Source organism: Mytilus californianus, unplaced genomic scaffold (assembly GCF_021869535.1).
Source record: "Mytilus californianus isolate M0D057914Y unplaced genomic scaffold, xbMytCali1.0.p SCAF_2, whole genome shotgun sequence".
Lineage (NCBI taxonomy): Eukaryota > Metazoa > Mollusca > Bivalvia > Mytilida > Mytilidae > Mytilus > Mytilus californianus.
Genome location: NW_026262668.1, coordinates 116,996,978 through 117,010,114, shown reverse-complemented (window position 1 = coordinate 117,010,114; position 13,137 = coordinate 116,996,978). Strand labels below are relative to the sequence as shown.

At 32.7% G+C, this 13,137-nt stretch overlaps 1 protein-coding gene across 4 annotated transcripts in view; it reads left to right on the top strand.

The window, feature by feature from the left end:
• Positions 1-439: 439 nt before the first annotated feature.
• The window catches only part of LOC127730845 (beta-1,3-galactosyltransferase brn-like), a 14,219-nt gene continuing 1,521 nt past the window's right edge, over positions 440-13,137 (top strand). Inside the window, exons 1-2 of one of the 4 annotated variants that reach the window (XM_052239445.1) lie at positions 440-554; positions 9,402-9,472. In XM_052239445.1, coding sequence (XP_052095405.1) covers positions 9,438-9,472 — 35 coding nt within the window. In that variant the 5' untranslated portion in view covers positions 440-554; positions 9,402-9,437. Of the gene's footprint in view, positions 795-9,139; positions 9,211-9,401; positions 9,593-13,137 lie in introns of those variants that run through there. The other 3 variants (XM_052239443.1, XM_052239446.1, XM_052239447.1) reach the window with 3 other exon arrangements.

Below are 13,137 nucleotides of genomic sequence, written 5' to 3'. Positions count from 1 at the left end.
TAATACATGGAAAACCATTTCTAACACAACAGATAAAATATTCCGGGTCATTCCATTAATAGCAAGTTTAATTTAAGGGATCAGCAAGAACGTCTGGTACTATAAAATCCAGAAAATATCAATACTTACATATTTAATTTGAAAATTTGAACATACATTTTAATTCTATTAATGAGATGCAGATAATTCGTAAAAGTTTAGAAGCTAATCGATATATAATGTTATCACATACTGTTGGTGTTTAATTATTTTATTGATGAGAAATCGTTTAAAACTAATCTAATAGTTGAAAATCGAGAATCACCAGGAAATGACCATGTAGTATTTTTACGTACCAAGTACCCACTTCCTCATAGGGTATCATGTGATATACTTTTGTAGAAAAGAAAACGTTACATGATACTTTTTCCTATATAAAGAGAGTCATGCACTAAAAAACAGTATTTGTTAACATCGTTAATATATAGTATTTCAATTTGAACAATGGGATAGATGAGACCAAATATAATCAAACAAATTAGAAGTATTCAGCGAAAGGCAACTATATTTCAGCTGTTGGTTTATTATTTTATAAGTTATAGATGTAAACTATTAACTTTGTCGTTTTTATACAAAATCTAACATACAAATACGTTTTTACAATTCTAAATGGAGAATTTTTGATATTTCACGTTTTTAAAGTACATACGTTTTCCATTTGACACAATTATCTGTCCATAAACACTGTGTATCATCGCCACCGGAAATTGTGGGTATCAACGAAGCGGAGAGAAAGGGAGAAAGAAATAAACAAGGTAAGAATTCTTTTAATTTAAACCATTTCTACCGATTTGACGAGGTTACGATATGATTTTCTGATATATAATGCTTCATTTTTTTATGCCAATAAGTACCTAATAAAGACAGGATTTAGTGTTATACTCTAAAACCAGAAAATTTCGAGGTCGATCGTCCTCTGTTGCCCCGTTGGCCAGATATTCAACTGTTTTTCATTTTTTTTTTCCAGACAAATTTTTAGATATTGTATGGCATGGTATTGGTTGCAAAAATTTGATATTTTTCATTTAAATGCAATATTTCTTATTTAATTGGTATATTTCTTCATTTAAATGCAATATTTTTTTTATTTGAATGGTATATTTTTTCATTTAAATGCAATATTTTTTATTCAAATGGTATAATTTTTCATTCTAATGGTATAATTTTCATTCAAATGGTATAATCTTCATTCAAATGCAATATTTTTTATTCAATTGGTATAAAATGTCATTTGAATGCAATATTTTTTATTCAATTGGTATAGTAGTTTTTTATTTATATGCAATAATTGCATTATGGGAAATTCTTTGACGTCATAAGGTCAAATTTGCAACAACGTTTGTGATTGGTCGGAAATTGTTTGGATTTCTCCCCTTTCTTTCTAAACATGCCGGTGACCAAGAATTAAAAAACGCGTCAGAATATCGCCCCTCTAACTAAATCTTACGTCCGTGCGAGTCCTGCACTGGCTGTTAAAATCTTGTGGTCATAACTAGTATTTCTATTGCAAAATTTCGATGGTCAAAACGTTCGGTCCACTTTTCAAAAACCGTTTCATTGTATATGGATTTATGCAAGTATATCGGTTTTTTTAAATAGATTAGACACCGTTGGTTTTCCCGTTTGAATGGTTTTACACTACTAATTTTTTGGGGGCCCTTTATAGCTTGCTGTTCGGTTTGAGCCAAGGCTCCGTGTTGAAGACCGTACGTTGACCTTTAATGGTTTACATTTACAAATTATGACTTGGATGGAGAGTTGTCTCATCGGCACTTATACCACATCTTCTTATATCTATATACAACGTAAACCAGACGTTTCTCAGACTGTTTTCTTTTTTTAATAGATCCTTTGCCGCGCGTTGTATACTGATTGATAACTCAGTCTGGGAGAACAAGATTTATTTCAGTACCAGTTGTAATTAGGTTTGAGTAAACTTCCAGTAATTGCAATACTCTTATGTCGGTGCTTTGTATCTATTGTCTTAATGTTAGTTTTTTTGTGTGTCTCGTACCGATCTTTTGAGTTAATTTGCTGATTTGTGCAGGTTGTTATTTTATTGTACTGTTACACCACTGTCCCAGCTTCGGGATGGGTTGCTCACAAACATGTTGTTGTATTGTTACACCGCTGTCCCAGATTAGGGGGAGGATTGGGATCCCGCTAACATGTCTAACCCCGCCACATTCTGCATGTATGTGCTTGTCCCAAGTCAGGAGCCTGTGATTCAGTGGTTGCCGTTTGTTGCTTTGTTATACATATTTGTGTTTCGTTCATTTTTTTGTACATTAATTCGGCCGTTAGTTTTCTCGATTGAATTGTTTTACATTTTTGATTTCGGGTCCTTTTATAGCTGACTATGCGGTGTAGGCTTTGCTTATTGTCGATGGCCGTACGGTGACTTATAGCTGTTGATTTCTGTGTCATTTGATCTCTTGTGGAGAGTTGTCTCATTTGCAATCATACCACATCTTCGTTTTTATATCCACCCTGCCATATTCTTTATTTGCCTGTACCAGGGATGGAGCCTGTAGTTTAGTGGTTGTCGTTGGTTCCTGTCTCGACTCATATTTGATATTTTGTAAATTGTTTTGTTATGTATAATTAGGCTGTTAGTTTTTTCGTTTGAATTGTTCACACTTTTCATGTCGGGCCTTTTATAGACGTTTTACAGTATCAGGTTTTTGTCATTGTTGAAGGCCTTACCGTATTGTCTACAAAAAGCATTTGTTTACATGACGGCAAAAAGCTCTACAGAGCTTATGTTTGTAGTGTTTCATGTAACCCGACTTAAAATAAATTTTTCTTATCTTATTTTATCTCATCTATAATTGCTTACATCCACTTCATATTTGAACTCCGGTGGATAGTTGCCTTATTAGCAATCATATTCCATCTCTTCATTTTTATATTATATACGTGACTTCTAAACTCGTGTTTTCCTGAACAAGCATGAAATAATTTTCACTGGGCGTTAAAATTAGCAACAAACAATCAATCAATTTAAACTTGTGTTAAATAAGAGGAAAACCATTTGATATTTATTTATTTGTTGGGGTGGGGGACAGAAGGATTTCATATATGAATATGGTTGCCTGGTAAGAGCTGAACAATAGGCATGATTAGCGACAGATTGAAATGAATAATAATGCCCTCTCTTCCCTTCCCCATCCTTCATCTATAGATTTAAACTGACCACCACGGAATAGCCTAATAGTGTTGAAAGTAGCGTTAAACACCAATCAATCAAAATCCCTTCCCTAGAATATCAAATAATCGTCCCTTAACTGTTATTGTCCGTGTAGTTCTTATATTTATCCAGCTTATCGTCCTACAGGGATGTCCTACTAAGGCTGTCATACCATAAAAACGTTTATAAAACAGCTCACATTCTAATATATCTGCATTCATAAATTTATTAATTTCATTTAGATTAAACGACGCCATGTTTGTTATGTGCCTCTGCCGTCAACCTATCAAAAAAGAAGAGGTGGAAGAGAGCCAGAAGATCTTCCCAATGCAAAAAAAAAACAGAAATGGACTTCTTCTGGCTCACTTCCGAAGAACAAAAAAAAAATGCGCCCCATTGTTATGTTTTAGAAACGCCTTGCCCTACCCTTTTTTCCAAAAAAATGGCATTTTTAAATATATAAACATATATATAATCATCAAAATTAAAATGCTATTGTATTTTTATAAGACCTACTTTATTACATGACCTGGGATTAATGACATCTATCTATAAGTCCTAGCATACATTAATTATTATAATATGAATATGTTTCTTGTTTTAATAACCACATATGATGCTATGCATGAGTCACCATTTATCAGGACATGAATTGGGTTTACAAAGAGAGGATAAGGGACGACATCAGAAAATCAATGAAGGATAAAAAACTTAATTCAAATAGTTTTTTTTTTTTTTTGGGGGGGGGGGGGGGGGGGGGTCAAAATTGCTGCAAGTTTTGTTTAATTAACATCGATTTTATATATATCCTTATTGGTCAATCATTTTTTTCCCAAATTAAGTTAAGAGGGGGGGGGGGGGGGGTATGGGGTCAGTGAAAAAAACTATATGAATTAAGTTTTTTTTATCCTACATTGAACTTTTGATGTCGTCCCAAATGTGCAAAAAAATAGATAAGGGGCGGGACCAAACCTATAGATAACATAATAAAGAAATGATGAAACATACAGAATACGTTGATTGACTTTTTGTTGCCTTATGTCCAGTGGCAAATATGTCACGCATGTTTAGGACAAATATATTAGAGATCAAAGGATAAAGAATAGAGTGAAATGGTAAAAACTAAAAGATATGGAATTATAGAAACGATCTTTGATCTGAAACCCCTACCCTCACACGCACACCATAACCATTACTGCCAATACTCGCATATATACATCTCTATACAAATATCTAAATTTGAACCTACTCCCCCCCCCCCCCCCCCCCCCCCCCCCCCTGTCTAGACACCGAGGTTTTGAATCCACCCCTGTTAAATGTGTCTAATTATATACATTTTGTACGGGTCTAGATAATAGCTAAACGTACAATCATATAATTTGTTGGATACCTAATTATATTATATAATGTGTCACAAAATAAACTTGTATACCCCTTCTCAATGCAGTATTGAAAGGTAAATCATTTAAAAGTCCTGAAGATAAAATATGCTTTGAAATATGCCCTGCATACTTATTTATGCAAAGACATATAGTAATTATTGAACTACTGTGGGGCTTGAAAAAAAATCTATTTAAGGGATTCGGAGACGAGAACAGTTAAAAAAAAGCTCAGCAACGAATCCAAAATGTAAAACGATTTGCAGCATAAGACATGAGAGCACATATTATAGATAGTATTTAATATGAAGTTCGCGCCTCATATAGTGAAGTCCTATGTCATAGGACTATTGTTGTAACATGGGTTAGTAACTGGTTCCAATTTATCCTGAATTGTCTTTATTAAAGAATTAGTTCCGGAGTATAACAGCTTATGTCTCTACTTGTGGGTTTCTGGTTCTGCTGTCGGAATTAGGTGATTTTTTTTCTACATGTAGTAAAAAAGAGGGGGCTTAGTCCAAATAAATGTAACGTCCTGGATGCTTTTTATTCTTATTTCATGTGTGCCTTCCTGCAACGTCTCTGAGGATCAAGAAAAGTAAAAAATAATATAGCACTGAAGAACGTCATGATTACATGTATCTAGACTTAGAAGGGGGAGGGGGGCTAGCTATGTATTTTTTTTTTATTTCAATGTGTAGACTGTAGGAGAGTTTCTTCAGAAAAGGTTTTCATGGGAGGTGTTTTTGCCATGCACGCAGGCATCTGTTTCTATCCATGAACAAGTTGTGTGTCAAATCAATTATTATTACTTGTCACTCGCATTTTTTGCTCGTCCTGGCCATTATTGGCATTAACAGCCAGTGCACGAACTCCCACGAACGCCAAATTTAGTTAGAGGGGCGATATTCTGACGCGTTTTTTAATTCTTGGTCACTCAAGTTTAGAAAGAAAGAGGAGAAATCCAAACAATTACCGACCAATCACAAACGTTGTTGCAAATTTGACCTCATGACGTCAAAGAATTTCCCATAATGCAATTATTGCATATAAATAAAAAAACTACTATACCCATTGAATAAAAAATATTGCATTCAAATGACATTTTATACCAATTGAATAAAAAATATTGCATTTGAACGAAAATTATACCATTTGAATGAAAAATTATACCATTTGAAAGAAAAATTATACCATCTGAATAAAAAAATATTGCATTTAAATGAAAAAATATACCATTCAAATAAAAAAATATTGTTTTTAAATGAAGAAATATACCAATTAAATAAGAAATATTGCATTTAAATGAAAAATTTCAAATTTTTGCAACCAATACCATGCCATAGTAATGAGAGTGTGACTTCATATTTACCCTTAAGCTGATCAATTATTGTAAAATTCTTATTTAAAAAAAAGTTTAATAAAAATTATTTATTAACACATGCTTACATTGCTACACTGGTGCCACGCCACTGTGAACTACATAGCAAATATCATAAAATATATGCCGTTAATTTCATTCAGATGGTATCATTGCGTACTCTTATTGTACCTTGTGTTTTTAAAGACAAAAAGGTTTCTTCAACCTAATTATCCTAAATTTATTCATATGTCTTATTCATATGTCTTTATGCTACTAACAACTGTTATCTTATTTGTTGTAATGGCGAAATTTTGAAAGAATAATAAAAAAACCGACCATTCATCTTTTGTTGGTGGCTGGTTATTGTTTTTGATATAAACATAGGAGATGTGGTATGATTGTCAAAGAGACAAATATCCACCAGAGTTCAAATAAAGTGGATGTAAGCAATTATAAACAACCATACGACCTTCAACAATGAGAAAATCCATACCGTATAGTCGGCTATAAAAGGTCTCTACATGAATAATGTTAAACAATTCAAACGAGAAAAATAACGGCCTAATCTATAACAAACACAATCTACGAAAAACAAATATAAAAATTATAGCCATAAACCAATAACAACCACTGAACTATCATGAAAAATATTAAGTCACAGAACCCCAATCCAATCCATATTATTATTTACAGGGTAAAAAATAATAAAAGACTGCTGTTAATGCTGTTTGGCCTAAACTTAATTGAGTGGGTGGATGGGTAGTGAGAATGTGGTATATTCGACTTCTCCTTTTGTGGTACATTTTCATGAGTACGATGTATAATATTTCTAAATTCTAATCTGATATTGTGTCAAATAAAATGATTTAATTCAAAACAAGTAAGACTTGTAACTGCTTCAAAAGTTATAGCAGCACGTGGTTATTTATTTTCAAACACATCTTCTCTGTTTTGAAACTTATTAAGGTATGGAACTCGACCTACATCTTTAGTTTAAAATAGAAATGTGAATTCATAATGTTTAAAAATCAACAGTTAGCCTTGAAATTTATAGAATTAGTTGAATCTTTAGCGAGAGGCGAAATCAATTATTTAGGTAGAAAAAAGTGCAACTAAAGCACTCCTGAATGTGAAAGGTGTACCCAACTTACTCTTTCACGATAAGAATTTACCGATTTCATTATTTTAACAAAACTGTTTCCGAGGGCAGATAACTAAATTGACGCTTTTTGTCAAATCTATCTTTAATCTCTCGTTGATTTTCTCCAAGAATTTATGAGAATACACCATCAGGATTCAAAACGATATTCACCTGTCATTATTAGAGGGTATTTAACTATATTTCTTTACCTTACAAGATGCTAGCTCTTGTGTATTTATAAGTATACAACATAAAAATAATCTAAAAATATATGTTGGATTTTGATTTCCTTATCATAGTGCTGCTCTGTCATGTGTTGAACAACAAGGGTGAACGTAAGTTTTACGAAGCAGTAGCCACATTCATATTTCATTTCTCTGAAAGTTGAAAGAAAAACCATGCATTTAATGGTTCTTTGAGTCATGACTGTAAAGTTTTCATTGGTATTGTTCGATAAATATAGCACAATGCAGCTTATGAAAATGATGTGCTGCATTCAATATTGTGTAAAAATTCCGCTGTTTGTATCACTTTTATATTACAAAACGTTCAAGGTAAATGAACCATGACTGAAGATGCAGGGTCAAATAAGGCTACGTGTGAATGAGAAGTTTGAATGTTAATTCAACTTCAAACCAAATTTCCTTAACTTATATGTGGTTTTCAAATTGTCCTGGGGGGCTCGGTGGCCGAGTGGTCTAAGTAATCGAACTACAGTACCAGTTGCCTGTCAACACTGAGGTTGGTCGTGAATTGGAATCCAGCACGTGACAATGCGTTCGACTGCAATCTTAATATTTTTCCGACCGAAGGTCGATGGTTCTCTCCGGGCACTCCGGATCCTCCACCAATAAAAACTGACCACCACGAAAAAGCACAATAGTGCTTAAAGTGGCGTTAATTACCAATCAATCAATAGATTGTCATAAACTTTAACTTGACATGCAAACTATGCCAAAGTTCCATAGTCAATGAACCATGACTGAGGACAGGATCATATAATATCCATTGGATTTAGATGAACCAATGTTAATACAACTGCATACCTAATACCATTGACTAACCATACGTTGTTCCTTTTAAACTGCCTTAATCACAAACTTTAATGAATTGTTTACGCTATCGCCGCCGGCAATGCCGGAAACAGCAAGTCTAAGTCTCGCCTCCGCCACTTTGTCGAGGCGAGATAGGAAAAAGAGGTCTGCGAAATAGTGACATGCCTTTCCGAAATTACAACATTGCCAGCTTTTGTATGTGCCGTATTCAAATTGTAAACGCTTAATTTATATTTTTTTTTATTACCAATATTTTATGACAGGGAGAAAAGTAAACTGCTTATTCAATTGTTCAATGTTAACTGACTACATTACATTGCATCTAATATCTGACGTGATCAAAATAAGAGATGCAATGCAATCTTTAAAAAAAGAGATACCAAAAGATAGTGAAAATTCAAAAGATAATTATTTAAGAACGTTTTTATGTTTAGTACGGGTAAAATATTGACATAAAATGTATACAACTGGAAAACATGTACTATTTCTTTGTTTGCTGCTCTGCTAATGATTTAATAGGACTGTGTGGCCTAACATTGTGTATACATCTTCAATGCTGTCAAGCGAATTGTACTTTTATCAAATGTATAATTAGGTATTTGAATTTATAGCAATATTTTCTTTAAAAGAATGGCATATACATATTATAAAAGTAACAAGTTGACACGCAGTGAAAAAAAAATGTTGCCGCACTGTAAATATATCAACACGAGCAAGTTGCCGTACTGTAGGCTTTAATCGTTTTGGTCCATATTCTTTAGAAAACAACTTTTTGATTGCAAATTGCAGTAAATATGAAGTCACACTATCATAATCTAAAAATTTGTCTGGAAAAAGAATGAAAAACATTCGAATATCTGGCCAACAGAGGACGATCGACCTCGAAATTATACATCAGAAAATCATATTATAAGTGGTAACCTCGTCAAATCGATAGAAATGGTTTAGATTAAAGGAATTCTTACCTTGTTTATATTTTTCTCCCTTTCTCTTCGCTTCGTTAGTACCCAATTACCGGTGGTAAAAATACAACTCGATTTGCTGTACGTATTGATTAAATCCGTCTGTCATTCTTATGCACAGTGTATTATAGGGTGGTATATTTTAGTGTATAGTGTATATTCGTAATTTGTGTGTTTTTCCCAAATAAAACGTATCCTAATCTTAAAAATTATGTTTCCCATTTTTTTTATTTGATTTGTATGTTTATCAATTATTATTTTTGTTTTTTCAGATCGATGAGAAATTGTACGAGTTCTATGCTTAGATAATGTGGCTTTGTAGCAGAAAAACATTACCTTATATGTAAGTGGCCTATCAACAAAGTAAATATCACTACAAACCAGAAAACCATTACCTTACATGTATATGGCCTATCAACAAAGTAAATATCACTACAAACCAGAAAAAGACATTATCTTACATGTAAGTGGCCAATTAACAGTATTAATATCACTACAAACCTGACAAAACATTACCTTACATGTAAGTGGCCTATCAACAAAGTAAATATCACTACAAACCAGAAAAAGAACATTATCTTACATGTAAGTGGCCTATGAACAGAGTAAATATCACTACAAACCAGTAAAAGTCTGATATGGCCTATATCTGTACTCAACTGTACTGATTTTTATTAAACCAGTCTGAATTGGTCTGAAATTTTCTCGATATTACTCGAGTGTAGTCTGAACCATACTTAACAGTCTGAACTTGTTCTCGACCTTTACTCGACCAGTACTTAACCATTTGATAAGTGTCTGAACCATTCACGACCAAGTCTGAACCATGCTCGACCTAGTCTGAACCGTTTTCGACCTAGTCGGAACCATACACGACCTAGTCTGAACCATACTTGACCAAGTCTTAACCAACCTAGACCTATTTCTGTATCTATCTATTGTATTTCATCAATTTAGGAGCTATTTTTAGTTAGTTTCCTCGGATAGAAATTTGGACAACAATTTGAATGTACTTAATATAGCATCAAAAATACTAGAACTCTCTACCATTATTCAAATATCTTAAATGTTATTCAAAATTTTTTGAATGTTTCAGATATATTATATGGTTACTGAAAAATTTTCAACACTAACTTAAGCCTGGCAAAATTTAGGTAAACGGACAGAAAGTCACATGACAGAAGGTCACAAATTTGAAAGGACAACAAGTCCCAAATAATTTGTTTATAATTGTTTGAATATATATTGAAAAGATCTTGAAATAATTACTTTTTATTACATTTATGCATGTTACAGTTGCGGAAATTGTTCATAAGCGTTGATAAATGAAGATTTCTCAAATTTAAATTATGCTAAGGATATATTTCATGGCACCATGAAGCCTTTTAAGTTCCAAGCAACCGTTTGACAAATTGTTTTCCTAACAATTATTTGATCATTATTGATTTTTGTAGAATACATTTTTGTTTACAAAATTGCTTTATATATTTTAGTTCAAGAAAAATACAAAAATGTTTTTAGAAATAAGCGTTTTCTTATTTAAAGAAAAATAATCTCGAACGGAATTGTGAATTCTTGTCCTGTGTCGTTTTGTCCTCGACTTTTTGTCTTTGACTTTTTGTCCTGTGACTTTCTGTCCTTCATTCGAGTAATATCAAGTAAAATGCAGACCAATTCAGACTGGTCGAGTAAAAATCAGTTCAGTCGAGTATTTCTAAGGGAATTTAGCATGTACTAGTTTGGTGTTAAAATGTAGACAAACTACAAAAAGAATCGTCCAAAAGCAGCCTTACTTTAAATCGCAGAAAGCTTGCAAACTGTATGTAATTTACACGTTAATAATATAAGAATTAAACAAATTATTTTTTGGAGGTTATTGGTGTGTAACATGGGCCGATGCACTCACAAGCTGAATGAAATCGTTCAAAGTTTTATTCAGTTTATGAGTGCATAGATCCAGTTTGTACAGCAATTACCTAGAGAAAACAATTTGTTTAATCCTAGTACTATTATTTTTTACAGTTTGCACACAATTTTCGATTTTCCTGTTATAAATTTTCGTTTTTTAAATTCTTGTCATTTTCACCAACGTTTAAAGACCTTCATAAACGTATCATTGTTTGGTAGGAAATAGACGTCAACATAAATCTCATATATTGTGGTTTAATTTTCTTAATTTTTAGTTACGATGTTTTGAAAGGAAATTCCATATCATGTCCTCCAAAACGGCGTATATCTAATATAAATGGATTTTGTTTCGATTTTAAAAAAAATATTTATTACACTATTATGATCTTTTTATCAAAACACTGACAATGTTAGATGACCATCTGAGTTAACATTATCGACTTCAGGCCGTTAGTTTTCTCGTTTGATTGTTTACATTTGTCATTTTGGGGTTTTTGATACTGAATTTAGGACAGAAAGTCACAAGACAAAAAGTCACAGACAAAAAGTCACGGACAAAAAGTCACAGGACACAAAAGTAACAATTCAGTTTTGAGATTAGTTTTCTTTAAATTAGAAAATACTTATTTTGAAAAACATTTTTGTATTTTTCTTGGAACTATTATATACAAAGCACCTTTGTAAACAAAATTTATTCTAAATAAATCAACAATGATAAACAAAATTGTTAAGAGAATAATGGATCAAAGTGGCATGGTACTTGAATGACTTGATTGTGACAAGGAATATATCCTTTGAATGATTAAAATTTGACAAATCTTCCTTTATCAAGTCTTATGAACAATTTCCTAAACTGTTTAATGAATATATGTAATAAAAAGAAATTATTACAAGAACTTTCTCCTATATATTCAAACAATTATTTGTGCCTTTTTGTCTTATCAATATTGTGACTTTCTGTCCTGTGACTTTTTGTTCTGTGACTTTCTGCCCGCTTACCACGAAGATGGATATGATTGACAATGAAACAACTCTCCAAAGAGACCAAATGACACAGAAATAAACACTATAGGTCACCGTACGGCCTTCAGCAATGAGCAAAGCCCATACAGCATAGTCAGCTATAAAAGGCCCAAAATTGACAAATGTAAAAGAATTCAAACGAGAAAACTTACGGCCTAATTTATGTACAAAATAATGAACAAAAAACAAATATGTTACACAGCAACAAACGACAATCACTGAATTACAGGCTTCTGACTTGGGACAGGCACATACAGAATGTGGCGGGGTTAAACTCGTTTGAGGGCGCCAATCCTCCCCATAACCTGGGACAGTGGTGTTACAGTACAACATAAGAACAAACTATAAAAATCAGTTGGAAAAGGCTTAACTCTTCAGATGGATACAAATAGAAATAAATCTAACAAAAACACAGAGTGGACGTGGACGGGTACTTATACATGCACACAACAGAAAAACACTAAGTACAGATTTGAGAGTACTGGCAGTTACTGACAGAGAGTTCAAAGCAAATAACAACTAATGAAAAATATCATGCATATAAGACTAAAAGAGCAATCAGTACACATCCAACCTCCAATGGATTTAGTGTAAAGACGTCATAAACAGTCAGAGAAAAACATGACCTTGTACAATGCCAAGATACAGGTATCGACAGACTGTAGAGCAATGAATATGCATATGTATATACAAATAATATTTAGTTTGATAACAAAATCACTATAAATACCAATAAAAACAATATTAAAAGATCTAATTACAGTGTTGAATTGGTAACCTTTTAGAATAAGTTTATCTAAAGGATCGATAAGTTTACCCGGATTGTTTCCAAATTCCTGGCTCGGTAAACAACATCTCCGTTAAAATGTGGATGTGCTATCCCGTTTGAAATAAGTTTTCTACAGGTACAACCAAACTTCAAAACAAAATCTTTATATATATATGGAAGAATTAAGTAAAGGTTTTAAGTAATTTGTGGTAACGAAATCCCTGACTTAATATAGCTTGCTGTGTGGTATGGATTTGCTCATTGTTGAAGGTCGTATTTCATTTAGTCTGGTGAAGAATCGTCTCATT